The 26,654-nt window shown below is 43.4% G+C and overlaps 2 protein-coding genes across 6 annotated transcripts in view; one reads left to right on the forward strand and one right to left on the reverse strand.

Annotated features, from left to right (window-relative positions):
• The first annotated feature begins 766 nt into the window (after window positions 1–766).
• Window positions 767–17,905, forward strand: THBS1 (thrombospondin 1). The gene is made up of 22 exons (XM_005559147.5): window positions 767–916; window positions 1,510–1,605; window positions 1,883–2,442; window positions 3,306–3,381; window positions 3,683–3,882; window positions 3,995–4,117; window positions 5,176–5,269; window positions 7,058–7,231; window positions 7,748–7,924; window positions 8,230–8,403; window positions 8,660–8,787; window positions 8,902–9,054; window positions 9,511–9,729; window positions 10,217–10,324; window positions 10,898–11,057; window positions 11,213–11,331; window positions 12,984–13,218; window positions 13,416–13,643; window positions 13,811–14,082; window positions 14,523–14,620; window positions 14,725–14,864; window positions 15,797–17,905. Exons 2-22 carry the CDS (start codon window positions 1,539–1,541, stop codon window positions 15,802–15,804), a joined length of 3,513 nt encoding a protein of 1,170 aa, XP_005559204.1. The 5' UTR covers window positions 767–916; window positions 1,510–1,538; the 3' UTR covers window positions 15,805–17,905.
• Window positions 17,906–20,453: 2,548 nt separating this feature from the next.
• The window catches only part of FSIP1 (fibrous sheath interacting protein 1), a 194,880-nt gene continuing 188,679 nt past the window's right edge, over window positions 20,454–26,654 (reverse strand). For all 5 annotated transcript variants that reach the window (XM_065547750.2, XM_015452630.4, XM_005559144.5 and 2 more), the window contains one exon: window positions 20,454–21,350. In XM_065547750.2, the coding sequence (XP_065403822.1) occupies window positions 21,304–21,350 (47 nt within the window). In that variant the 3' untranslated portion in view covers window positions 20,454–21,303. The remainder of the gene's footprint in view (window positions 21,351–26,654) is intronic.

Here is a 26,654-nt window from a genome sequence, read left to right on the forward strand (position 1 = left end):
CCCCTTGATGAGAATACGCACACCGCCCCCAAGCGGCCGGCCGAGGGAGCGCCGCGGCAGCGGGAGAGGCGCCTCTGTGGGCCCCCGGCAGCCGCTGCAGGAAAGCGCCCGAAGGCAGCGAAGGCCAGCGCGGCGCAACAACCCGCCGGCCCCGCCGACGCCGCGCTCACCTCCCGCGGGGGCGGGCGTGGGGCCACCTCAGGACAGGCGCTAGGGGGACGCGTGTCCTCACCCCACCGGGACGGTGGAAGAAGGTCAGCGAGGGCCCGAGGGGCAGCTATTTTAACGAATGGCTCTCTTGGGGTCCCCTGCGCCCCGTCGGCCCATTTTTCTTTTCACAAATTGGGCCCAGTCTCTAGTGTTCACCTTTCAGCCATCACCCAGGCATTCCGGGAGACCGGCTCGCCCGAAAGCCCCTGCCCCACCCCGCGGGCCCTCCTGGGTGGTCGCCCCAGCCCCGTCCCTGCTCGGGATGCTCGCTGATCACCCCGAGCCCGCGTGGCGCAAGAGCGCTAGCGCCTAGCCCGTGCGCGCCAAGGCTGCGTGGGCGGGCACCGACTTTTCTGAGAAGTTCCAGTGCTCCCAAGCCCCGACCCCCGCCCCCTTCACTTTCTAGCTGGAAAGTTGCGCGCCAGGCAGCGGGGGGCGGAGAGAGGAGCCCAGACTGGCCCCCCTCCCGCTTCCTGCCCGGCCGCCGCCCATTGGCCGGAGGAATCCCCAGGAATGCGAGCGCCCCTTTAAAAGCGCGCTGCTCCTCCGCCTTGCCAGCCACTGCGCCCGAGCTGGTCTGCGAGTTCAGGGCTCCTGCCTCTCTCCCGGTGCAACCTCCACTTCGGACGCACAGGCGGTCCCCGCGTCCCTCCAGCCCTCGCCGCCCTCTCCACCGCTCCCGGCCGCCGCGCTCCGGTCCACACAGGTAAGTCGCCCCCGGCGGCCGCCGAGGACCAAAGCTGCCGGGGACATCCACCTGGAGCGCTGAGGCTTCAGTCCCTCTGGTGGACCCCGGAACCCACACTCTCCCCGCTCTCCTGCCCCAGCTCGCCCCTCTCGGCCGCTGGAGGACTCTTCGGGACAAGGCTCCAGAGCCATCCTCTCCAGCCTTGGGGTTCACAAACCAACTGATCAGGACACCCCAAGATTTCTTTACTCTCTGAAGTCCTCCTTAAGCCTTTGTATCAGCACTCCAGGGGAGAGTCTGTACTTCCCCGTGCCCTCCCTGCAACTCCAAACTACATTCCTGATCTTGTTCACCTTCGACTTCCAAAAGCCCCCGAATTGTTGGTCTTGCGCCCCCCACACTTTAAAACCAGCATCTCTTTCCTCCACGTCTCTCTCTCACTCTCTCTCTCTCTCATGCTCTCTGGAAAGTAATCCTGTTGTCCTTCATTTCAGCAAACGCGGGGTCAAAGAGGGATGGTACCGGCCCTGTCCCCATGCCCAGCCCTGTTTCTGCCCACCCTCCCTGCCTAACTGATCTCTGACCTTGGGCTCTTGTGCTTCCTGCTGTAGGATCCCTGCTGGGCACCAACAGCTCCACCATGGGGCTGGCCTGGGGACTAGGCGTCCTGTTCCTGTTGCATGTGTGCGGCACCAACCGCATTCCAGGTGAGTGTGTGGCACCTTTAGGGGAAGGAGGGACGAAGAAGAGGGGCTGGCTACCCCAAGTGTGCCCCTTCACATGCTGTCCTCTCCCAGCTCCTTTGCTCTTGAGCCTGACTGGACATCAGGACGCAGCTTCACTCTGATCCTGGTGTTTATTCAGCTCTTTCAGTGGCTGCCAGGAGTTCTCACCCCAGCCCTTTGTCTCCACCCCTGAGGACTCAGCCCCCTACCGCTGGTCCCAGCCTCCAAAGCTCACCATGTGTTCTCTTCTGCCTAACAGAGTCTGGGGGAGACAACAGCGTGTTTGACATCTTTGAACTCACCGGGGCTGCCCGCAAGGGGTCTGGGCGCCGACTGGTGAAGGGTCCTGACCCTTCTAGCCCAGCTTTCCGCATCGAGGATGCCAACCTGATCCCCCCTGTGCCTGATGACAAGTTCCAAGACCTGGTGGATGCTGTGCGGGCCGAGAAGGGTTTCCTGCTTCTGGCCTCCCTGAGGCAGATGAAGAAGACCCGGGGCACGCTGCTGGCCCTGGAGCGGAAAGACCACTCTGGCCAGGTCTTCAGCGTGGTGTCCAACGGCAAGGCGGGCACCCTGGACCTCAGCCTGACCGTCCAAGGAAAGCAGCACGTGGTGTCTGTGGAAGAAGCTCTCCTGGCAACCGGCCAGTGGAAGAGCATCACCCTGTTTGTGCAGGAAGACAGGGCCCAGCTGTACATCGACTGTGAAAAGATGGAGAATGCCGAGCTGGACGTCCCCATCCAAAGCGTCTTCACCAGAGACCTGGCCAGCATCGCCAGACTCCGCATCGCAAAGGGGGGCGTCAATGACAATTTCCAGGTGAGGCTTCTTCTGTGAGCCCTGCTCCGTGGGATCATCTGCTAGACAGGTGACCTGCCAGGAGGGCTACAGGAAATCCTGTCTGTAAACTAAAGCAGCAGTTCTCAGATTTTAGGCAGCATGAGCATCACCTGGAGGGCTTGTGAAAGCTCACGCTGCGGCACCCCAGCCCCAGAGTTTGGGATTCTGTAAAACGGCAACTCTAACAAGTACCAGGTGATGCTGATGCTGGTAGTCTGGGAAGCACACTTTGAAAACTACTCAAGGAAACAAGAAATGGTTTTCCTTTAGCAATCAGCCTGTTCAAGCCTTAGATACTCCCTAGACTCTTAAGAAAATAGCTTATTTCAAATGCATTCCCCCAATTTTAATGTTGTTTGAAATGGATACTTTCTATGGGCAGAATCAGTACCACTTTGCTATTGGATTCCTCATGGGGATGCAGCTGGTCTCACATAAAAGGTTAAAATAGCAGTTAGTTGTTGCTGTTACAGCTTCATCTGCGCCTTAACTTCTAGATCTTTGCAAGGGTGGCTTTGAACTCCCACATTTAACTCTTTGACACTGGAAAGTGTCATTATATCCTCTGGGCTTAGGATCAGATTCCATTTCCTGTGTACCCAAGTAGGCTGATAACTGAATTCTTTGTAAAATACTCAAGACTTGGCAGAAGTCACAATTAAGATTTTGAAGTTTTTGGCAATTTATGTTGCTGTGTTATTTTGACATAGTGATCTTCAGACAGCTCTTTGAAGCTTTTAGAACATCTATTGTATGCTTTTCCTAGCATAGAGACAGTCCTTCCCAACCCCATCCCCACCCCGCTCAGCTTTCTACAAGTAATGTGTATCCTCTGCCCACAGGGGGTGCTGCAGAATGTGAGGTTCGTCTTTGGAACCACACCAGAAGACATCCTCAGGAACAAAGGCTGCTCCAGCTGTGAGTACCCCTCTATTTTTAGAGCACATAGGGAAATCGGGGGGAAATTCCACCAAAAACAAGCTGAGGAATTTAGCAATAGTGGTTGTACATAAATTACCCCCAGTAAAATCATTAAGAGGCATACAAAAGTGATCTCAAGGGGTATCATACACACACACATGTATACACACACGTGCGCATACACGCCACCCCTCTACGTGCATCCTTCACACCAAATGAAATGTCTTCTACCACTAACAGCTCAAGAGGCTGGTTGGTAAGAGTCTCTCTTTGAAGTTTTCATTTTGTTTCTTGCCAGCTACCAGTGTCCTCCTCACCCTTGACAACAACGTGGTGAATGGTTCCAGCCCTGCCATCCGCACTAACTACATTGGCCACAAGACAAAGGACCTGCAAGCCATCTGCGGCATCTCCTGTGATGAGCTGTCCAGCATGGTCCTGGAACTCAGGGGCCTGCGCACCATCGTGACCACGCTGCAGGACAGCATCCGCAAAGTGGTCAGTGACCTCTACACCCAGCCCGTTAGCATGAACCCTGGCAGGTTTATCACAGGTGGCCCCAAATGACTGAAAATGAGGGTGGACACTAATGATATTCTCTCCCATTTAGACTGAAGAGAACAAAGAGTTGGCCAATGAGCTGAGGCGGCCTCCCCTGTGCTATCACAACGGAGTTCAGTACAGAAATAACGAGGAATGGACTGTTGATAGCTGCACCGAGTGTCGCTGTCAGGTAAGCAGTCTTCACCAACCAGAATAAGAGTCGACAGCTTTTGTTTGAACCTGCATCTTTGGGGAAATACCCACATCGCCACAGAGATTCTTTTTATGTTCCATGGCCTGATACCAAAGTGTTTTTTTCTTTTTCTTTAAGATGCAATTATGGCATCTATAAATTATTCTTTAAACTCTCAGATGGTTTATCAAAGTATTAATTACACCCTAGGCTAAGTATCTAAGAGAATGAATCTACTAAGACATCTGAATAATTTACCTACCTTAGTTCAAAGACTAAGTGTTGAATGTCAAGTACATAAAACCTGGTTGGAACATTCTTTTTTTTTTCCCCAACCCCGATTTATATTCAGTTTTGGCATAGGTTCTCTTGGTAGAGTAGCAATTGTTTTTCAAATCACTTAGCCTGACGCTGTTAGGATGTTACTGTCTACTTGGCTCAGATGGCACTGCCAGTTGTGTGTTATTCACTCTAGCATTCCCCCATGCCAGTGGTCAGTGAGTTTGGAGGTTCACCTGGCTTATCCATTAATAGCAAAGTATTTGAATTTGCTTAAATACAAATCACAGATGACTGGCTTTGGGAACCAACTTCATTAAATTCCCGTTCTTTCCCAATATAGAGACAGGTCACAGATCTATAGATGAGAAAAAAAAAATGCTTGTACATCTTCCTTCCTCCCCCCAAACACATAATATAAAAATGTAAAAGTCCTGGCTGAATTTCCTGAGTTTGATTTCAGACATAGATTTGGCCCATGATGTTGGTTGGTTCCTCTGCTATAAATTCTTCATACTGTAACTTCCACCCTTGACTAAGTAGCAATTAAAAAGAAGTTTCCAAGCAATGGAGTGACACGTCAACTAGCCCTAGAACTGTCTCTACGATAGTGGTGGTTGCAAATATTGACAGACAGATCTTCTATGAAAATCGTTCCACTAGAGCATTGACAGCCCCGACCATGTTTTGGCTTGTAAAGGAAATGTTACAGGATGTAGACTTCTGAACGCAACATGCTCAGCAGCCTGTTCCCCTCTCACTCTCTTGCCCTGCAGAACTCAGTTACCATCTGCAAAAAGGTGTCCTGTCCCATCATGCCCTGCTCCAATGCCACAGTTCCCGATGGAGAATGCTGTCCTCGCTGTTGGCGTAAGTTCCTCAAATGGCGTAACTATTCTTCAGTGACTAGATCAGTTCTACATACATCCTAGAGAGCCGAGCACAACACTGGAGCCCCACCCCCATCTCCGTCATGCTTTCATTCAGTTTCTGGCTGCAGCAGCTGCTTAACTGACAGCTTATCTGCTGTACACAGCCCAAAACTCCATTATCAGTACATCATAATTACCCCATCTGGATTGCAGTAATGGCAGTGAAGATCTTGGTATAGCTCATTCATTCCGATTTTTTGCTTTGAGGAAAAGAGATGAAGACGTGGCAGCAACCGCTCTAAGTTGACTGCTTTTAGAATTTGACCGTAGTGGCACAGAGTTAAGAAAAATCTGCTCACCAGAGATACTGACAGGCTTATTGTGTGAGCTGGCCTGATGAGGCCTGGAAGTTCTGCCCCTTTTATCTGTAGGGATAAGAGGGCCTGAGAGAGTAACAGCAATTTGAGCTCCAGAGCACCAAAAGAAATAAGGCATGGTATTGTTCCATGGCACCTTATCCCTGGCTTTTGTTACCAGTAAAATTAATGACTCTGCTGAGACAATATTTAATGTAGCAGGTACAAGTTATAAAAGTGATTCATCACAACTGAGATGAGGAAGAAAACAGAAAAACAGCACGTGTCCTTCACATACACACACAGACACACACACACACAGACACACACACACACACACACCCTTGTCACAGCTCAGAATAACCAGTTCCATCCAGGGATCATATTCGCGATACTGGCACTGTAATGATCGTTTTTACATCTATTTTCTGTTCCGCATTCACTTGAGATGTGCGTTAAAAGGAACAAAGCTAGCTGGAGGTAGCAAAGTTCTGAACTTGAATCAGGGATTGCTAAGAAAACTTACAACTAATGTCCAAAGAAAATAAGTCCTTTGTCTTCTGTCAGATACAGCTAGATGTGATTGTAGCCGTTTTGCCTGGGCAGATGGTAAACAAACATGCTGTCCTCTTATGACCGTATGTGCAGAGAAGGCCCCAAATGCTGGGGTGAGAGGAACAACAAACTGACTAACTCATGGCCGAGTTGGAGCCAGAGCCAACAACAGCTCGGCTGCCTTCAAACTCATCTGTCAAACACATGGTGTATGGCTCCCCTGACAGAAACGGCTCCTATAAGCTTCCTCAGACTCACGCATTCCTGGAAGGCTGAGACTGGAAATGCCTACCCAGATATCTTAAGTCAGTAGAGGAAAACTCATTTGCATTGCTGAGTGGAGAAAGGAAAAGCAATGACTAGGAGAGCGTACACTGGGAAGGCTCAGCTGTACTGAGCCAGGCAAAGCATCCGATTACCCCACTGCTGTACACATCATGACCTGGGGTAAACCCCTCGGCCGCTGGCCTAAGAAGTATGTTGCTTTTCATCCTGTATAACTGCAACTTTGTGCCGGCTCATATCATGTTCTAGAGAGTTCATGCACAGCACGGTGACCGTAGTTAATAATACTGGATTATACGCTTAAAATTTGCTGAGAGTAGATCTTAAGTCATCAAAAAAAAGTAACTGTAAGATGATGGAGGTGTGTTAACTAGCTTGACAGTGGTAATCACAATATATGTGTGTATCAAAACAACATATTATACACCTTAAATGTCTATTGTCTTTGTCAGTGACACCTCAGTAAAGCCAAAAAGAAAGAAATGTATTGCTTTTCACCCTCTGGCAAGTGGAGGGCCCTGAACAGAGCCCTCTGAAGAACAGCTTGTCCTAACCATCATGTACCTAATGAACCTCTGTTTCCCCTGCAGCCAGCGACTCTGCGGACGATGGCTGGTCTCCATGGTCTGAGTGGACGTCCTGTTCTACGAGCTGTGGCAACGGAATTCAGCAGCGCGGCCGCTCCTGTGATAGCCTCAACAACCGATGTGAGGGCTCCTCGGTCCAGACACGCACCTGCCACATTCAGGAGTGCGACAAGAGATGTGAGCATCTTGGCTTCTTAGGGACATGGAGAACTGACCTGTCCTTGTTGTCATCACCGAGGGCAGCTCCACAGCATGGACATTAAGAACACGGGTTCTAGGATCTCTGGATCCCGATCCCACTGCTTCGCTGTGCACACCTGAGCACAGCTTACCCTCTCTGAGGCTGTTTCCTCATTTGCAATTTGGAGATAATAGTTCTTGATAAGTTTATCTTGAGCATTTTCTTTAGTTACTGCATGTAAAGCAGTTAACATTGCGTTTGGTTCATGGTAAGCACCCTGTAAATGTTAGGATATTAACAGCAACCCATAAAAACAGCTCACTTCTCCGTTCTCTGGTAGAAAACGTTCCATGTTGACATTTGGGCCTGTGGCCAGGAGCCAATTTCTGCCATACACTGGGTTTAGTTGCCATTGACCATTTCCTGGAAATAACGTGTGTGCTCCTGATGAGGGATTCTGTTTGGTTATCTCTAAGCCAAAACCATTTGTGACCATCAACTTTGTACTTTAGTTAAACAGGATGGTGGCTGGAGCCACTGGTCCCCGTGGTCATCTTGTTCTGTGACTTGTGGTGACGGTGTGATCACAAGGATCCGGCTCTGCAACTCTCCCAGCCCCCAGATGAACGGGAAACCCTGTGAAGGCGAAGCACGGGAGACCAAAGCCTGCAAGAAAGACGCCTGCCCCAGTAAGTGTGAGCTCAGCTGCAAGGTTGAGCATGGGCAGCAGCTCCGCCCAGCTGGTTGCCTGGCATCTGCAGCCTGCAGTTCAGTGGGTCATAGAGCAGGAAGGTTACCTACTAGAGAAACAAACAGAAGCAAAGTCCTGCATGCTCAGCAACTTCTTTTAATGAAAAACAAACTCACCCTCTTCCCCAGCATTCTTTCCGTGTGTCAGGAGCAGAGGTTTCTTGAACGGGCTTAGGAGAGCCTATGACAAGGGAGGGATTTGAAAGTTGATCTTAATTGTTGCCTGTGGTTCATTTTCTTCCAGTCAATGGAGGCTGGGGTCCTTGGTCACCATGGGACATCTGTTCTGTCACCTGTGGAGGAGGGGTACAGAAACGTAGCCGGCTCTGCAACAACCCCACACCCCAGTTTGGAGGCAAGGACTGCATTGGTGACGTGACAGAAAACCAGATCTGCAACAAGCAGGACTGTCCAATTGGTGAGCCACGCAGCCCAGGATGAAAGGACCTAGGAGCTTTGCTATTTTACTGAATGCTGCAGTCAGCATTCGAGGAGATTCCAGCTTGGTTAGTCCTGAGTGATCTGATTCTAAGATGCAGATGGACAACATAATCCCAACAAGTTATCAGTTCCCCATACCCTATAATACCTTACACTGTGTTAAGTGTTCAGCATGGCAGTACGGCAGCTTAGACTAACCATTTACTGTGCCTGTCTCTCTCTCCTTGTCTCAGATGGATGCCTGTCCAATCCCTGCTTTGCCGGTGTGAAGTGTACTAGCTACCCTGATGGCAGCTGGAAATGTGGTGCTTGTCCCCCTGGTTACAGTGGAAATGGCATCCAGTGCACAGATGTTGATGAGGTGAGGAACTGATGCACTCCGAGTTTCTGGATCTAGGAAAGCAGCTAACCTGTGCAGTCGCTTCCTTATGGCAGTGACTTCCGAACACGAAGCACGCTCTTATTTCCTCCATAGTGCAAAGAAGTGCCTGATGCCTGCTTCAACCACAACGGAGAGCACAGGTGTAAGAATACGGACCCCGGCTACAACTGCCTGCCCTGCCCCCCGCGCTTCACCGGCTCACAGCCCTTTGGCCAGGGCGTCGAATATGCCACAGCCAACAAACAGGTACAGTCAACTAGACGAGTAAACCAGAGGAGAGGAGAGCTGTCCTTGACCAAAACAACTAGGAGAGGGAGGAATGTAATTTCATACCATTCACAAAAAAAAAAAAAAGGGCAAGGAGATGAATGTATGGTCTAGTTTTAGAAATGTGACTAGAAAATGCATGGTAAATCCTGCAGGGGAAAAATAGTCTACCATATTTAACAATGCTGCTCTGGAATAAGTTGTGAGCAGATGGACTTGTAAACGCCTAGGTGCTGAGCAAATTCAAGAAAAAGAAACATAAAGCAAAGTTTGCCTACAGCCTCAGGGAGAATGGGGAGGAACAGAGGTAATTACCCACACTCTTCCAAATGGAGCCTCTGTCTGCTCAGAGATGACAGGGATCTGGACTGTTGTTTCCATGAAATCTGGGGATCCTCGAAAGCTCTGGGTAACAGGAGGATGGTGTGCCCTTAGGTGTGCAAGCCCCGTAACCCCTGCACGGATGGAACCCACGACTGCAACAAGAACGCCAAGTGCAACTACCTGGGCCACTACAGCGACCCCATGTACCGCTGCGAGTGCAAGCCCGGCTACGCTGGCAATGGCATCATCTGCGGGGAGGACACAGACCTGGATGGCTGGCCCAATGAGGACCTGGTGTGCGTGGCCAATGCGACTTACCACTGCAAAAAGGTACTGCCAGGTCCCTTGTGTGCCTCCGGAAAGAGGGCCCATCACCTTATCAAAACACAGGCTAAGGAATTTTAAATACTTAAAGTCTGGACATGAAACTAAAAGATTAAATCTCCCAAAGGTAGAGGGGCACTAATTCCTATGAAAATTAATACCACTTGGTGCCAAAAACATGAACAGGCTCTTTTGGGCACCTGGGTTCCACAGTCAACTCTTCTGTCCAAAACAAAGTTCAGTACTCTATCCAAACACCAGCAAAACATGACTTGTGTTCACAACATCTATAAAGCCTAGAGCATTTACACAAATTCTGTATGTATATCCCCCAAGAAAAGTTTTACTTTCTTGTCTTCCCATAAAAAAACATATGCTGTTACTGAGCCAAACTCTGTTCTTTTTCTATTTGGAATTCCAGGTACACTCCTCGTGCATGAGCTGAGCATGAGGAAGGCAACTGAAGCAGTGATATATGTCTTCTCTTTCCTAGGATAATTGCCCCAACCTCCCCAACTCAGGCCAGGAAGACTATGACAAGGATGGAATTGGTGATGCCTGTGATGATGACGATGACAATGATAAAATTCCAGATGACAGGGTAAAAACAGTTTTCCATCCCGTTTTCATCTTTTTAATTCAGCAACAGCCTGAAGCACTTCAGGATTCAAGGAAATTACATGGCTATAGCAAAAAATATACCAAATCAATACACAGGATAATTAGAAATTATTCATTGTGTTCCAGTAGTTTAAGGATGTAGATGTTGCCAAGAAAATTTTTAAATGAGGGTTTTGTTTTTCATCAGAACTGTTTTTCTCTGCACTTGAGAAATTATAGTGCATAAACAAATGTCACTTTGTTCCCTAGATTCATTTCAAATGTCACATCGAAATGACAGTAAAATTGACTTTGGGCACACTACGAACTGAGATGATGGGATTATATTCTACATCTCACTAACTTCTAACCTAAAATGGGGATCCATTTTTTAACTATGTCCTTTTAACTTCTGTAGTGATGATTTTACACTGAGTAGTCAATTAGCCTATCCACAAAGTAGAAAGTAATTATTGCCGATTTTCGCAGCTTTAGACATATTATGCACATGGTTTGAGGCTTGAGCTCTTTTCAGGGACAACACTGTTAAGTGCTCCATTTCTTCTCTTTGCAGGACAACTGTCCATTCCATTACAACCCAGCTCAGTATGACTATGACAGAGATGACGTGGGAGACCGCTGTGACAACTGTCCCTACAACCACAACCCAGATCAGGCAGACACAGACAGCAATGGGGAAGGAGACGCCTGTGCTGCGGACATTGACGGGGACGGTAAGGTGCTGCCTGATCAGTGGGCCTGCGGGAGACAGGGACATGACACCGCTTTCCAAACTTACTTCTGTCTAGTCCTGGCTATTAGTATGCACTTTGGTGGACATATCCAAGGCTGGAGAGCCCAGCTCTTATTTGTCCCTTGTTCTCTTCAGGTATCCTCAATGAACGGGACAACTGCCAGTACGTCTACAATGTGGACCAGAGAGACACTGACATGGATGGGGTTGGAGATCAGTGTGACAACTGCCCCTTGGAACACAATCCAGATCAGGTAGGTGGACTCCTTTCAGAGTCTTTCAGTAAACTGTTGGAATAGCCCTTTCATGGCCTTTGAAAACTGAGCTTAACGAAGTTCAAACATTGTCATGACCGTGGCTCCCTGGGTTCTCATAGCCAAGTGGAATATGTTCATGTAAATAATTTGCCTGATGTGAGCTCCTTGCACAGAGTCTCACAGATCTTTAGCATGAAGATCTCGTAACTTCAGCCTTACCTTCTGTAAGAAGGGCTACTGGACTTGCTCTGTGTGGTCTACCATTGTTACGATAAATTATACAAAGCAGAGATTTGTGACTGACAACTGTACAGTAATATTAATCATATATAATACTAAGAGATGGAAAAATAAATGTGCACAAGCAAAATAACCATGTTCATGGCTAATGATGTAATCTAGCTCTAAGAAAATCATCAAACTAAGGATATGTCCAAAACTTGGAGAAACCCCATTTCTTTGTCATTCTTCAAAAGTTTCTGGCATTACGAACGTTCTTTACCTATGCTAAGGAGTGCTACACATCAACATTACGCAGAACAGGCTCTCTGTCTGAAAGTATTTCTTTCTTGTGTAACTGCCCATCATTTTCTAAGGATAAAATTTAAGGCTTTTTTCCCCCTAAAATGAATTGTTCTGGAAGCTTAGAAACCAGCTTTTTTTAATGATAAATTTTTATAAGATTAAAGAAATGAGGAAATCCAGCTTCTCCCTCCTAAGATTTGTTCCTGTGAAGTCTTGTCAAACATAAAACAATAGGATGAATGGCTCTGGGGCCATCAAAAGCTTGAATGATCTGGGTTAGCTTTGCTGATCAGATGGCATTGATAATCATTTATTTTGAGTTTGAAACTTACCATAAATTAAATTTCAATATCATGTAACCTCACTGGATGAGTTTTTGATTCCTCAGATAAAAATAAATTTTACAACAAAATTCAAGCATGATGTAAAAATCTTGTAAGCAAAGACCATAAATACTGGCAAGAAGAATTCCAGTGTGTATATAAACAGTCCCTAAGCAGCCCATGCATACTGAATAAAATACTCTGAGAAAAACTGTTTTGGAAAAATTTAGAGTTTGACTTTACCTGAGCCTACAGGTGACAATCCTTATAGATACTAGGTGTATAAAATCAAATGCGTAAAAGAAAAAGCCAAAGTAATTTATCCCTGTCATTCACGCTACCCAGACAGTATACAACGCAGAGACCATCTTTTGCCATCTTTTCAGGACTTAGAGAAATTGACATGTCAACAGTTTTACAACTGAAACCTTCTAAGGAAATTCTCTATTAAAGTATCCAGAGAATTTCATTTAACATTAAACATTTAACAGTTAACAGTTAACATTTCATTTCATCTTTAAAAATTAAATAACTCTATTTGATTTTATTTAGAAAGTTTTATATTTAAAACATTTTTAATTATCCCTTCTCAGATTTTTGTAGGAAAACAAGGACGAAGGAAAAAAAGTTTAAAATGTAATGGCTACTATTGCTATCTTTCTGCAGGAGTATATAAATAGACATGAAACCCCACTGGCTATATCAAACAATGAAGAATTTTCCCTGTGGTGGGGGCATAAGTTATCCTCAACATGAATGGTTTATAATGCAATTTACCCTCCATTTACATCCCTCTTTCAGCTGGACTCTGACTCAGACCGCATTGGAGATACCTGTGACAACAATCAGGATATTGATGAAGATGGCCACCAGAACAATCTGGACAACTGTCCCTATGTGCCCAATGCCAACCAGGCTGACCATGACAAAGATGGCAAGGGAGATGCCTGTGACCACGATGATGACAACGATGGCATTCCTGATGACAGGGACAACTGCAGACTCGTGCCCAATCCCGACCAGAAGGACTCTGACGGTGAGTCAGGGGAGTCAATTTCTAAGAGAGGGACTGCTGGCACGGCTGTGTAGATTGAGGAAATGAAAACAAGGCTGAAAGCATTTGAGAGGATGAAGGGACCAAATGCCAACTTAGACAAGATAGTGACATTTCTGACACCAGTAACAATAATAGCACTTCAGAATTTTGCTGAACTCTTGCTTTTTTGACCCCAGGTGATGGTCGAGGTGATGCTTGCAAAGATGATTTTGACCATGACAATGTGCCAGACATTGATGACATCTGTCCTGAGAATGTTGACATCAGTGAGACCGATTTCCGCCGATTCCAGATGATTCCTCTGGATCCCAAAGGGACATCCCAAAATGACCCTAACTGGGTTGTACGCCATCAGGGCAAAGAACTCGTCCAGACTGTCAACTGTGACCCTGGACTCGCTGTAGGTGAGTAGTGAGTTCTTAGGTCAAGAGGCTGATGCATACATGGGGAAAAACAAATAGAAAACCTGGCAGTTGTACCTATCCGTGCGGGTGCTGAGGATGTCTGGGAACATGATGGAGAACCTTCTGAAGGCTGCAGGTTTTAACCTGGCTCTGGGCTCATCTTCCAGGTTATGACGAGTTTAATGCTGTGGACTTCAGTGGCACCTTCTTCATCAACACCGAAAGGGACGATGACTATGCTGGATTTGTCTTTGGCTACCAGTCCAGCAGCCGCTTCTATGTTGTGATGTGGAAGCAAGTCACCCAGTCCTACTGGGACACCAACCCCACGAGGGCTCAGGGGTACTCAGGCCTTTCTGTGAAAGTTGTGAACTCCACCACGGGGCCTGGCGAGCACCTGCGGAATGCCCTGTGGCACACAGGAAACACCCCTGGCCAGGTAAGAAGCAAAGTCCTACAGCAGAGAGAGAGCTGATGGGTGCCTGACTAGCGATGGGGACACTGTGCTTTGACCAAGACTCTGACCAGGGAGTCTTAGAGAGTTCCCGGCATCACCAGCTGCAGCACTGAGCTCTGCTTTGTGAAAACATAACAGTGTTGAAAAGGGAGCTTGACCAAGAATTGCCCCGCAGATCCTAAGGTGCCTTCAGCCTTTTCAAACAAAAACCTCCTTCCCTCCTCTCTGTCTGCTTTATGTGTGCGCTCAGTGGCACACAACAGATGTGAGAGGGCTTGGAACAATTCCCCATTGCAGCCCTCTAACTTAGATCAGCTCGGTACCTTTCAAGCGTTGTTTCTGATGGAATGAAACAGAAATCTTTACCTGAAGGAGCTGTGTTTCAACCTTTCCTTTTCCTTTTCCTTTTCCTTTTCCTTCAGGTGCGCACCCTGTGGCATGACCCTCGTCACATAGGCTGGAAAGATTTCACCGCCTACAGATGGCGTCTCAGCCACAGGCCAAAGACGGGTTTCATTAGGTATGATCGTACTGATTCAATTTCACTTAAAGTCACACTAATGGACAAAAAGACAAAAAGTATGAAATAGCACTGTCACTAAACAAGACTTTTTTCCCCTGCAGAGTGGTGATGTATGAAGGGAAGAAAATCATGGCTGACTCAGGACCCATCTATGATAAAACCTATGCTGGTGGTAGACTAGGGTTGTTCGTCTTCTCTCAAGAAATGGTGTTCTTCTCCGACCTGAAATACGAATGTAGAGGTAAGAGCAACATCACCATGAATGTACACCGGACATCTCCATTGCAGACTAATACCAAGGATGACAGTTATGGGGAAGTCCATTGTAAAGACTGCTTTGGAGACAGGGTTATTTCTATCTTGCTTGTGAGGACACAAGGACAAAAATGGAATAATGCCTAGGCACTGTGGCTTATGAGTTCCCGAGTCCTTAGTTACAATATTAGTTTGCTTAGCAGTTTCTGCGCTGCTCATACACAGTGCAAAGGTAGGCTGCAGAAAAGCTCCTATACAATTTGGACTTCATTAATAATACTGTTCTTTACAATTATGTATTTATATATCTTACTGCTTGGTGTTTTATTCATGCCATCAGAGCACAAGTTAGAATTCCCAACTTTTCCCTGTATATAAAGAAGGGAGAGGAATGTTGCTTTCATATTGGCATGTTAAATTAATGTTTACTATTAAACTTAGCTTTTTTTTGCTTCATTCTTTTTTACTCAGTGATTACTTAAGCTTGCTGAGTCCAACACTGGCTCTACCACAAAATAAGCACTTAATATATATTTACTGGGCCAAGGCCAGATACTGAAAAGATCAATCAGAGTAGAGAAAGATGGTTGATTTTACACACAAAAAAAAAATCTAAATTATTAATGTAATTTTTGAGTCTGAATTTTTAAAATAAGACTCCCTAAACTTTTAACATTGAAAGCCTTGGAAAGCATAATATACGTTCTGGAAGGTTCATGCCATGTTGGTCACCTAGCATCGATGTCAGCTCACAAAATTAAATGCTAATATGCTTGAACAATCTTAAATTAGGCTTTTGTCATTAGAAAAGTAGAGCTATTCCTATGTGGTTTAACTTATTAACTGATACTAAGATGTCTGTGCTTTTATGAATTAGTTTTCATTTGTATATTTATTTATATTTGTTTATTTTAACAGATCCCTAATCATCAAACTGTTGATTGAAAGACTGATGATAAACCAATGCTGGTATTGCACCTTCTGGAACTATGGGCTTGAGAAAACCCCCAGGATCACTTCTCCTTGCCTTCCTTTTTTTCTCTGCTTTCATCAGTGTGGACTCCTAGAACATGCGACCTGCCTCAAGAAAATGCAGTTTTCGAAAACAGACTCAGCGTGCAGCCTCTAATGAATAAGACATCTTCCAAGCATACAAACAATTGCTTTGGTTTCCTTTTGAAAAAGCATCTACTTGCTTCCGTTGGGAAGGTGCCCATTCCACTCTGCCTGTGTCACAGAGCAGGGTGCTATTGTGAGGCCATCTCTGAGCAGTGGACTCAAAAGCATTTTCAGGCATGTCAGAGAAGGGAGGACTCACTAGACTTAGCAAACAAAACCACCCTGACATCCTCCTTCAGGAACACGGGGAGCAGAGGCCAAAGCACTAAGGGGAGGGCGCATACCTGAGACGATTGTATGAAGAAAATATGGAGGAACTGTTACGTGTTCGGTACTAAGTCGTTTTCAGGGGATTGAAAGACTATTGCTGGATTTCATGATGCTGACTGGTGTTAGCTGATTAACCCATGTAAATAGACACTTAAATAGAAGCAGGAAAGGGAGAGAAAGACTGGCTTCTGGACTTCCTCCCTGATCCCCACCCCTTACTTGTCACCTGCAGTGGCCAGAATTAGGGAATCCGAATCAAACCAGTGTAAGGCAGTGCTGGCTGCCATTGCCTGGTCACATTGAAATTGGTGTTTTCATTCTGGAAGTAGCTTATGCAGATGTAGCAGGAAAATAGGAAAATCTACCATCTCAGTGAGCACCAGCTGCCTCCCAAAGGAGGGGCAGCCACGCTTGTATTTTAATGGTTACAAAGGCACAAAATTATTGTCAACCTAACTAAAACATTCCTTTTCTCTTTTTTCCTGAATTATCATGGAGTTTTCTAATTCTCTCTTTTGGAGTGTAGATTTTTTTAAAATGCTTTACGATGTAAAATATTTATTTTTTACTTATTCTGGAAGATCTGGCTGAAGGATTATTCAAGGAACAGGAAGAAGCGTAAAGACTATCCATGTCATCTTTGTTGAGAGTCTTCGTGACTGTAAGATTGTAAATACAGATTATTTATTAACTCTGTTCTGCCTGGAATTTAGGCTTCATATGGAAAGTGTTTGACAGCAAGTAGTTGACATTTATCAGCAAATCTCTTGCAAGAACAGCACAAGGAAAATCAGCCTAATGAGCTGCTCTGCCCCTTGTGCCCAGAGTGGATGTTCTGGGATTCTTTTTTCTTTGTTTTATCTTTTCAAGTGGAATTAGTTGGTTATCCATTTGCAAATGTTTTAAATTGCAAAGAAAGCCATGAGGTCTTCAATCCTGTTTTACCCCATCCCTTGTGCCTATTTCCAGGGAGAAGGAAAGCATATACACTTTTTTCTTTGATTTTTCCAAAAGAGAAAAAAATGACAAAGGTGAAACTTACATACAAATATTACCTCATTTGTTGTGTGACTGAGTAAAGAATTTTTGGATCAAGCAGAAAGAGTTTAAGTGTCTAACAAACTTAAAGCTACTGTAGTACCTAAAAAGTCAATGTTGTACATAGTATAAAAACTCTGCAGAGAAGTATTCCCAATAAGGAAATAGCATTGAAATGTTAAATACAATTTCTGAAAGTTACGTGTTTTTTTTTCTATCATCTTGTATACCATTGCTTTATTTTTATAAATTATTTTCTCATTGCCATTGGAATAGAGATCTCAGATTGTGTAGATATGCTATTTAAATAATTTATCAGGAAATACTGCCTGTAGCGTTACTATTTCTATTTTTATATAATGTTTGCACACTGAATTGAAGAATTGTTGGTTTTTTCCTTTTTTTTTTTGATTTTTTTTTTTTTTTTTTTTTTTGCTTTTGACCTCCCCCTATTTTTACTATTTGCCAATACCTTTTTCTAGGAATGTGCTTTTTTTGTACACATTTTTATCCATTTTACATTCTAAAGCAGTGTAAGTTGTATATTACTGTTTCTTATGTACAAGGAACAACAATAAATCATATGGAAATTTATATTTATACTTAATGTATCCATGCTTATTTGTTCTCTACTGGCTTTATGTCATGAGGTATATAGGTAAATACCATTCATAAATCAATATAGCATATACAAAAAAATTACAGTAAATCATAGCAACATTCACAGTTCGTATGTGCTTTAGAAAGACTGAGTTGCTCAGGCCTAGGCTTAGAATTTGCTGGGTTTGTCGAATAAAAGAACAAAATGATACATTAGCCTGCCATATCAGAAACATATAAAAGAGAAATTATCCCTAAGTCAAGGGCCCCATAAGAACAAAATTTCATATTAATGTCATTAGATGTCACTGAATCCTTTTCAAAGTGCAGTATCAAAACAAAGGGAAAAACACTGAAGCACACGCAACTCTTGCAGTGACATTTTCTGACCCAGGAATGATGCACTGGGTGGGCAACACGACTGTATGTTGTGGAGACACTTCGGAAGTAAATGTGAACAAGGGAGGAGCTGTCCTTGCAAAGTTGAGCCAAGCATTACAGCTACCACCTTTTGAAGAAGGAATAATAAGTTTAATCAGAAAAGACGACTAAAAAATGTAAAATTTGGAAGGACTGCATAAATGCGTGTGTGTCTAAATACAAATTATCGTGTGAAGAAAAGGCCCAACTGTACCAGTAAGCAGACCTTGACTTTTGGATGGGCCCATCATGAATGTGGAGTACTGACTAATTTCTAGTCTTAATGAAAACAGATCAAAGAAGACATTTTATGAGTAGGTTAAAGGTCTGGCTTTGAGGTCTGTTAAACACTAGAAAGGACTGGCTGGGTGAGAGAAAATCTTCCTTGTTGATTTTTCACTCTCCTTCTATAAATATTCATCTTTCTGAGTAGCAATGATCACATATAAATGGAAATTGCCAAATCATTTTATAGTACCAAGGTGAAGAAGCAAGAACTAGGAAGTATTGATAATCGCTGTGGAGTTAGGACAACTGATCTAAAGGAAATAATTCTTTCAAATGGCAAAGAATTAAATAGCATCGTTCATTCTCAGACGAGTTCAACGTGTGAAGTGCTAGGAGATCATTCTAATTCATTCTTGGACAGTGAAGCAAAACTGATTGAAAATACCAAAATAAGACAGAAAAAGCGACTGGAAAGAGGAGCTTTTCTTCCAGGCATGTTCCAGCTGCACCCTAGGGCTGACCTTCAAATAATCAGGTTGTACTGAAATAAAGGACTTGTTAAAAATTAAAATTATGTCATTAAGATGATAGCTTTTTTCCTCCTCCAACAGTTTATTGTCATGTGTTGTGGGAGAGCTAACTTGAAGAGCAATAAACTCTAGGTCTTATAGGAATGTACAATAAAGGTGGTGCCAGTAGTTTTTTTTCTAAAGAGTCACATGTAGAAAAGCCTCCAATTTTAAGCTCCTAAATTCATTCCTTAAATTAATTAGCCCTCTCTGTCTTCTATAATTTTCTTCTTTTTATTTTTGACACAAAGTCTCGCTCTGTCACCCAGGCTGGAGTGCAGTGGCACAATCTCAGCTCACTGCAACCTCTGCCTCCCAGGTTCAAGCAATTCTCCTGCCTCAGCCTGCCAAGCAGCTAGGACGAAGGGCACGCACCACCATACCCGGCTAATTTTGTATTTTTAGTAGAGATGGGGTTTCACCTTGTTCTGGTCAAACACTAAGCCCTAAAGGGAAATCCAAAATATAAACACTTATTTTTAATAAGAACACTTTCTATCTAAATCAGGGTGACTTAAAAAAAAAAAATCCAGAAGCTTCGTGTTGAATTATATTACAGATTTAGTTACCAGTCCTTGTTAGAGTTACTTCCGTTGACATGCTATGGAATGGTCTCACTTCTTTTATGGCAGAATTCATTACTTAAAACACTCTATTTTCTTCTCCCTTACCTATATAACAGAAACGCTCACTATGTCCCAAATATCATCGGCAGAAGCAAACTATGAAGTCACAAGCCCTTTGCAGAGCAAGTCTAGAAATAATTTTACTCTGTGTTTCTTTCTCTCTCCCCCTTCCCTCCCTTTCTTCCTCCCTCCCCTCCACTCCCCTCCCTCTCTCTCTGGTCTCTCTCTCTCTCTCTCTCTCTCTCTCATACATACAAACATCAAATACCAGAAAAGCATAGGTTTAGAAAGCTGAACTCTGAAAGGCTGACGGACAGCACTGGCCCCTCTCTGTCCCACAACAAATTCTCACCCGTATCACTTTTGCCCTCTGATTCTTCCCATCCAAACCCTAAAACACAGAGTGCACCTCATTTCATTCCTTTGAGAATCTAAAATCATGACTTTTAACTTACGCTTCCATCCCACAGCAAAACTCTTGGCATCAAGATAAGTTGTATGTAGCACACTGACATCAGCATGAACAATTGCTATTTTAAATGAACAAATAGTAAACTGAAATAGAGTGTCTGGAAAAAGAAACTGCCTATCAATACCTCTGAAAATAGCAGCTATAGAATTCCTCATTTTAAAAAGTCAAGGAACTTCCATATAAGCAATCATTAATGTTATTCAGTGGATGAACATGTGCCAGCAAAAATAATGTTATGTATACATTACTCCACATTTTATTTAAAGGCAGCACAATAGCCTGCTCATTTTTTTCATTCAGAAACAAACTGGACTTCCAATTCTAATGCCAACTCATCTTACGGAATGTCAACATAACACTTTCTCGTGAGTCTAAGTTACTGACTTGTAACTAAACTATCTTTCTTAAAATAGTACTGCAGACTTTCTTTTAAGTAGCTCATTTTTATTTGATGCAATCTAAAAGGCCCAAACTCTGAAAGAAAATAAGAAACTACTGTTGACTATTATTAACAAAGTAATATATCAAATAATTCAGTCAAACTCCTACTTAATAAACGTGTCATCACCAATAAGATAGTAAAGGCTCTTCTGACATTGCTTTGTTGCGGCAATTCATTTCATCTTATAGCAGGTTGTACCAATTTCACAGGCATGACACAGGTGGGAAGAAGGAAAAGCATGGCCACAGCAAAAATTCCCAGTGACCACCATGATCTGTCTGAATCCCAGTAGAGGCGAAACATACAAAATTGAATACAGGACAATCACAGCACTTCAACAAGTTTTACCCTGACAAGTATACATTAAAATGTCAGTTTTTATAATGAATCCTCACATTGTAAGATTGCAACAAATTTATAAACAATGGTTCCAGAAATTTTAATGAGCAAAAACCCTTGAACAATTACACTCCAAGTCTCGAAAGTGTCAAGGAAATATAATCCACAAAGAGTGACTCCAAATGTCAAAATCAGTAAAGAATAGTCTCTACAATGCATTCATTGAATTCAAATAATTCAATCAAAAATGTAATTTAACTTAATTACCAACTTTCTTAAAAGCACACCCAGCAAGTCCTTGATTAGGGTTCTTTACATTCTTCTGCTGCATCTTTAGTCTCCTGCTCATCTGCACATAAAAACAATAACCACAGTTATTAGAGATTCACAAATGTATGCATAATTAAGAAAAATAACTCAGCCTGTAAAATATTAAATCCTTTTACACATGAGGCAATATCTCACTCTCATTTAATAGTTATTGAATAGTCACCACAAGCTGCAGAGAGTTTACAAGAAAAATAGAAAGATCAGGGCGCCTACTCTCATTGAGCTTACAACTCAGGGAGAACACTACAGGTTTTGGAGCTAAAATGACTATGGATGTGGAGACACACACAGAAGTTAATATTTTGCTTTCTACTAAGTTTCTGGGAAGTAGAGTGAGACCAAAAGTAAACGTTATATGCAGAATAGATAAGAACTGATCGCCTTTCATTTCTTAAAGTGAGAAAAAGAATTGTGACATTAACAGAAACAGAATGGAAATATTTTTCTACCCTTGGTGAGAAGGTTATCAGAAAATGCAGAATTGACAATAGAACTAAATTTTTAAAAGACAAAAAGAAACAGGAGAAACTAGAACCTTCATGCACGACTGGTAGGAATGGAAAATGGTGCAGCAGCTTTAGAAACAGTCTGGCAGTTCCTGAGGTTACCAGAGACCTGGCAATTCTACTTCTAGGTATATGTCCAAGAGAAATGAAAGCATACATCCACACAAAAACTTGTACACAAGTGTTCACATCAACATTGGATGTAATAGCCAAAAAGTGGAAACAACCCAAATGTCCATCAGATGATGAATGGATAAGAAAATGTGATATATCCATATAATTGAGACTTATTCAACAATGGAAAAGAGTGGAGTATGGATACATGCTACAACATGGATGAATCTTGAAGACATTATGCTAAGTGTAAGAAGCCTGTCACAAAAGGCCATATACCATATGACTCCATTTATATGAAATGTTCAGACTACGCAAATTCACAGAAAGACTGGTGATTGCCTAGGGCTGGGGTTGGGGAAAAATGGGAAGTGATTACTAATACCTACAATGTTGCATTATGGGGGGTGAAAAAAATATAAAATTGATAGTGGTGATGGAGGTACAACTCTGTAAATATACTACAAACCATTGAATTGTACACTTTTAATTGGATGAATTGTAGGAAGCTGGTGAACAGTGGCTCCCAAAAACTCACATCCTCATCCCTGTAACTTGTGAAAGGGGTCTTTCTAGATGCAATTAAATTAAGCATCTTGAGATAAGAAGATCATCCTGGATTCTCTGGGTGGGCCCTATATTCAATAAGAAGTGCTGTTATACAAAAAAGACAGAGGGAGATTAACACACACAGATGGAGGGAGGCAATGTGAAGAGGGAGGCAGAGACTGGAGTGACGTGGCCACGAAGCCAGGAATGCCCATAGCCAGGAGAAGCTGAAAGAAGCACGTAAGTGTTCTAGCGTTCTCTCCTAGGACCTCCAGGTGGTGTGTGGCATTGGTGACACTTTGATTTCAAAATTCCGGCCCCAAAACTGTGACAGAATATATTTCTGTCGTGGTAATTTGTTGTGACAACCATAGGAAACTAATACAAATACATAAATTATATCTCAATAAAGCTGTTATTAAAAGAAGACTCAACCTTGTAATTAAGGGCAGATGACTTACAGTTTCATAGCAAAGTGATAAATGTAGTGATACTGTCAACACAAGGAGAAATATTAAACAGCCGAGGTAGAGGGAGATGGGATGAATGAAAAGTAGATCACAATATCTCATAATAATTCCACACCTTCGTAAGTGCTATTCTCACTATGCAGTATTCTCCTTTTTGCACACCCAGCATATAACCACTCATCCTTGGAGGCTCAGCTTAAACGCCACTCCCATCCCTCTGTAGTGTTGTCTATGTACTTTGTTCTAAAGCTCTTACTATGCTTGTCCCACCCTACTGTAATTATCTGTTTTAAGCATCTTTAGGCACTTAAAATTTTTCATCAATAGACCTAGACTGAATAATAAAATTTTCCATCAATAGACCTAGAACAATGGTCCTCAATTGGGGGAAATTCTGCCCCCAAAGAACTTTTTTTGCAATTTCTGGGGAGATTTTTGTTTGTCATAACTGCAGAGGTCACTACTGACATCAAGTGAGTAAAAGCCAGGGATTCCATTAAATACCCTACAGTGCACCAGAGAGCCCTTCAAATGTCCAGCTAAAAGTGCTAACAGTGCTGAGGCTGAAAAACTCTTGGAACTTAGAAAAGCATCTAATACACAGTAGAAACTCATGAAGTGTTTGTGGGGTAGATCGATGAATGAATGGATGGTAGATGGATGAAGAATGAATATCATGGGGCCCTGGGGTTTTAAAGCATGGCTGCCCATCAGAATCACCCAGACCCTGTTCTCAGAAACTGACTTAAACGACCGCTGCCAGAACCCACCTCTAGAAATTGATTTAACTCATCTGGGATGGAACCGAGGTGCTAATCTGTTTTAAATCTCACCAGGTGGTTCTAACATGTAGCCAGAGGTAAGAGGCAGCGCCAGCTAAGGAACAGACTCAGTGTAGCTTAAATGACAGACCGGCTCCCGGCAGATGCAAGTAGAGAGACTGGACAATCAAAAGTATGCAAAGTACAGATAGTTCCATACTGGCTATATGTGTCTCCAAATAAAATACTAACGAGGAAAGAGTAGAGAACTCAAAGGAGGGCCCCAAGCTTAGGTTGTCCAAAAGAATGACAATATGGATGGTTGGAGAGATCATGAGACAATGTAGATACAGCAGTATCTTCATTAAAAAGAAATTTAAGAAGAAAAAAGCAGAGATTCAGCAGACGGGAAAGAAGATACTTTCTGTACATTATTTTCACTGCCACCATCTATTTTTGATCATCCTAAAGTAGAAGTAAGTAGTAAACCATTTAGTCCAGAGCTTCTCACTCTTTAACATGCACACAAATCACCTGCTGGGGTATCTTAAAATTCAGGCTCTGCTTCAGTAGGTCTGCAGTGGGCCTGGGACTCTACTTTTCTTTTTGTTGTTGTTGCCCAGGCTGGAGTGCAATGGCATGATCTCAGTTCACTGCAACCTCCACCTCCCAAGTTCAAGCGATTCTCCTGCCTCAGCCTCCCGAGTAGCTGGGATTATAGGCATGCGCCACCACACTCGGCTAATTTTGTATTTTTAGTAGAGACGGGGTTTCTTCATGTTGGTCAGGCTGGTCTCGAACTCCCGGCCTCTGGTGATCTGCCCGTTTGGGCCTCCCAAAGTGCTGGGATAACAGGCGTGAGCCACAGTGCCTGGCTGAGACTCTACATTTCTAACAAGCTTCCAGCTGATGCTGACACCACTAGTCCATAGATCTAGTTTACAGTCACAATAGCGGATCTTCAGTAACTTTTTACTTTACCCAATCTGAATGAAGCGACAGAATCAAAAGTTTCCAATAATTGATAAAGTGATAAGGACATTACAATTAAATATCAAAACTCTCAAGCATGCCTTTGTTCATTTCATACTGCTAAACAAAATGATAAAGAAAATGATCAATAGCAAATATTTATATGAAAAGTCTACCTTAAGAAGAATTAAAGAAAATTAGTTGAAAGTAAATTGAAAATGTAAATTAATCAAATATAAACTTACTCTACAGTAAGGTTTTATATTAAAAAATGTATTAACACTAGAAATTTCTAATACGGCATCTCTGATATCTTGGCCAAATAAACTCCAGAAGAGGGTTGGTTTGACCATACCAAGGGAGGTTAAGTCACTAAGGGCATTGAAGAAGCAATGTGTAGCCTTGGAAAAGTAATTTAGGAAATAATAACTATTAGGTTTGAAGGCACACCCTGTTTGAGACAATCGGAAAACTATTAAGGCAATGATGAGTTAAGGACTTCCCTAAGAGCTATCCAAAGTATTTTTAATGGAAAAAAAATCAGCTAATAGGGTCACTGTTTCTAGAATCTCACTGCTCTCCTGCAAACCGGTAAGACTACATTATAATGAAGAAAATTTTCTGAAACAATCTAGTTCCCTTGAAACTGTTCAGGTGGTATGACTAAGGACATACACCAACACATACCCCCTTCAAACCACTGCAACACCCTTACCAAAAGTCAATCCGCCAGCAACCAGGCCTCATCTAGCAAGTTACAATCAATAGGCAAAATTGCAACCTCAAATATATTCAGATTATATAGTCGTCATTATTAGTAAAACTTTTTTTTTAATCTGAGGATCCCAATAAGATAACATAATTAGCTATCTTTCATCTAAACTGGAATCTATAGTTCTCAAGTGTTCACAGTACAATCCTGTCGCTAGCATTAATTTAGCAGCCTGGACATTCCAACCCAGGAACTCTGATTTCAGCAAGTCTGGATAGGTCCTTGGACACAGCTAGAAAACAAAGAAGCAGAAAACTCCCCAGATGATCTTGATACTCACTGTGGTTAGGAACAATGCTCTGTGGTTTGTAACAGTGCTTCTCAAACTTTATTGCCGGGAAGTATCACCAGGGATCTTATTAAAATGAAAATTCTCATGCCTCAGGTTGTGGGTGGGCCCTTAGGGGCCCTGCATTTCTAACAAGCTTCCAGTGGTGGTCGGGCTGCACTACAAGCAGAGGAGACTCACAACATGGAATGGAAACTCAGTGTCTCCAAAGGACCAAGCCCATGAAGTAGAGAGGGCTGGGTGGGGGCTGTGTCCTCTTGGAGAATACACATGCCTTCTAAGGGGAGCATCTGCTACTCAGCTCCCGTGGGTGGCGGTAGAACTTGCTGATTTGTCAGAAATGTCAGAGATCCAGGCTTTTATGGAAAAATCTCATGACAATGTTAAATGCCATGTAAGCCAACCAAGTCCAGTCACAGAGCTAATGATTTTATGTGAATGTTCTCATTTGATCCTCATTACAACCCTCCAGGGTATTAAGCCATCTTATATTATAGATAAGGAAATCAAGGTGTAGAGCAGAGAGAGAGAAATTAAGTAACTTGCCTAAGATCTCCATCTAGCAGCAGAGCAAGGATTCAAACCCAGGTCTTCCCTACCCAGAACCACTGTTCCTAACCACTAGGCCACACCCCACTGGTGGGTGGTAGGCCACCCTCCCTCTGCTAATCTAGATTCTAGCTTGGGATTCTGCTACTTACTTGGACTCCCTTAGTTTGGTCCTTTGAGTAACTAATTTGCTCTTTGGTTTTATGTTCACAGTTTCAATTTAGAGTGACCAACCATTCCAGTTTGCTAGAGACTGAGGATTTCCTGGGACATGGAACGTTCAATGGTAAGACCATGATACTTCTGAGCAATCCAAGACAGTTGGTCACTCCAGTTTTCAT

Source organism: Macaca fascicularis, chromosome 7 (genome assembly GCF_037993035.2).
Source record: "Macaca fascicularis isolate 582-1 chromosome 7, T2T-MFA8v1.1".
Lineage (NCBI taxonomy): Eukaryota > Metazoa > Chordata > Mammalia > Primates > Cercopithecidae > Macaca > Macaca fascicularis.

Coding starts and splice junctions, on each gene's coding strand:
- THBS1 (XM_005559147.5), top strand. CDS start 1,539: ATGGGGCTGGCCTGGGGACTAGGCGTCCTGTTCCTGTTGCATGTGTGC. Junction 7,925..8,229: donor CAAGAAAGACGCCTGCCCCA/GTAAGTGTGAGC, acceptor ATTTTCTTCCAG/TCAATGGAGGCTGGGGTCCT. Junction 8,788..8,901: donor AGTGCACAGATGTTGATGAG/GTGAGGAACTGA, acceptor TTTCCTCCATAG/TGCAAAGAAGTGCCTGATGC.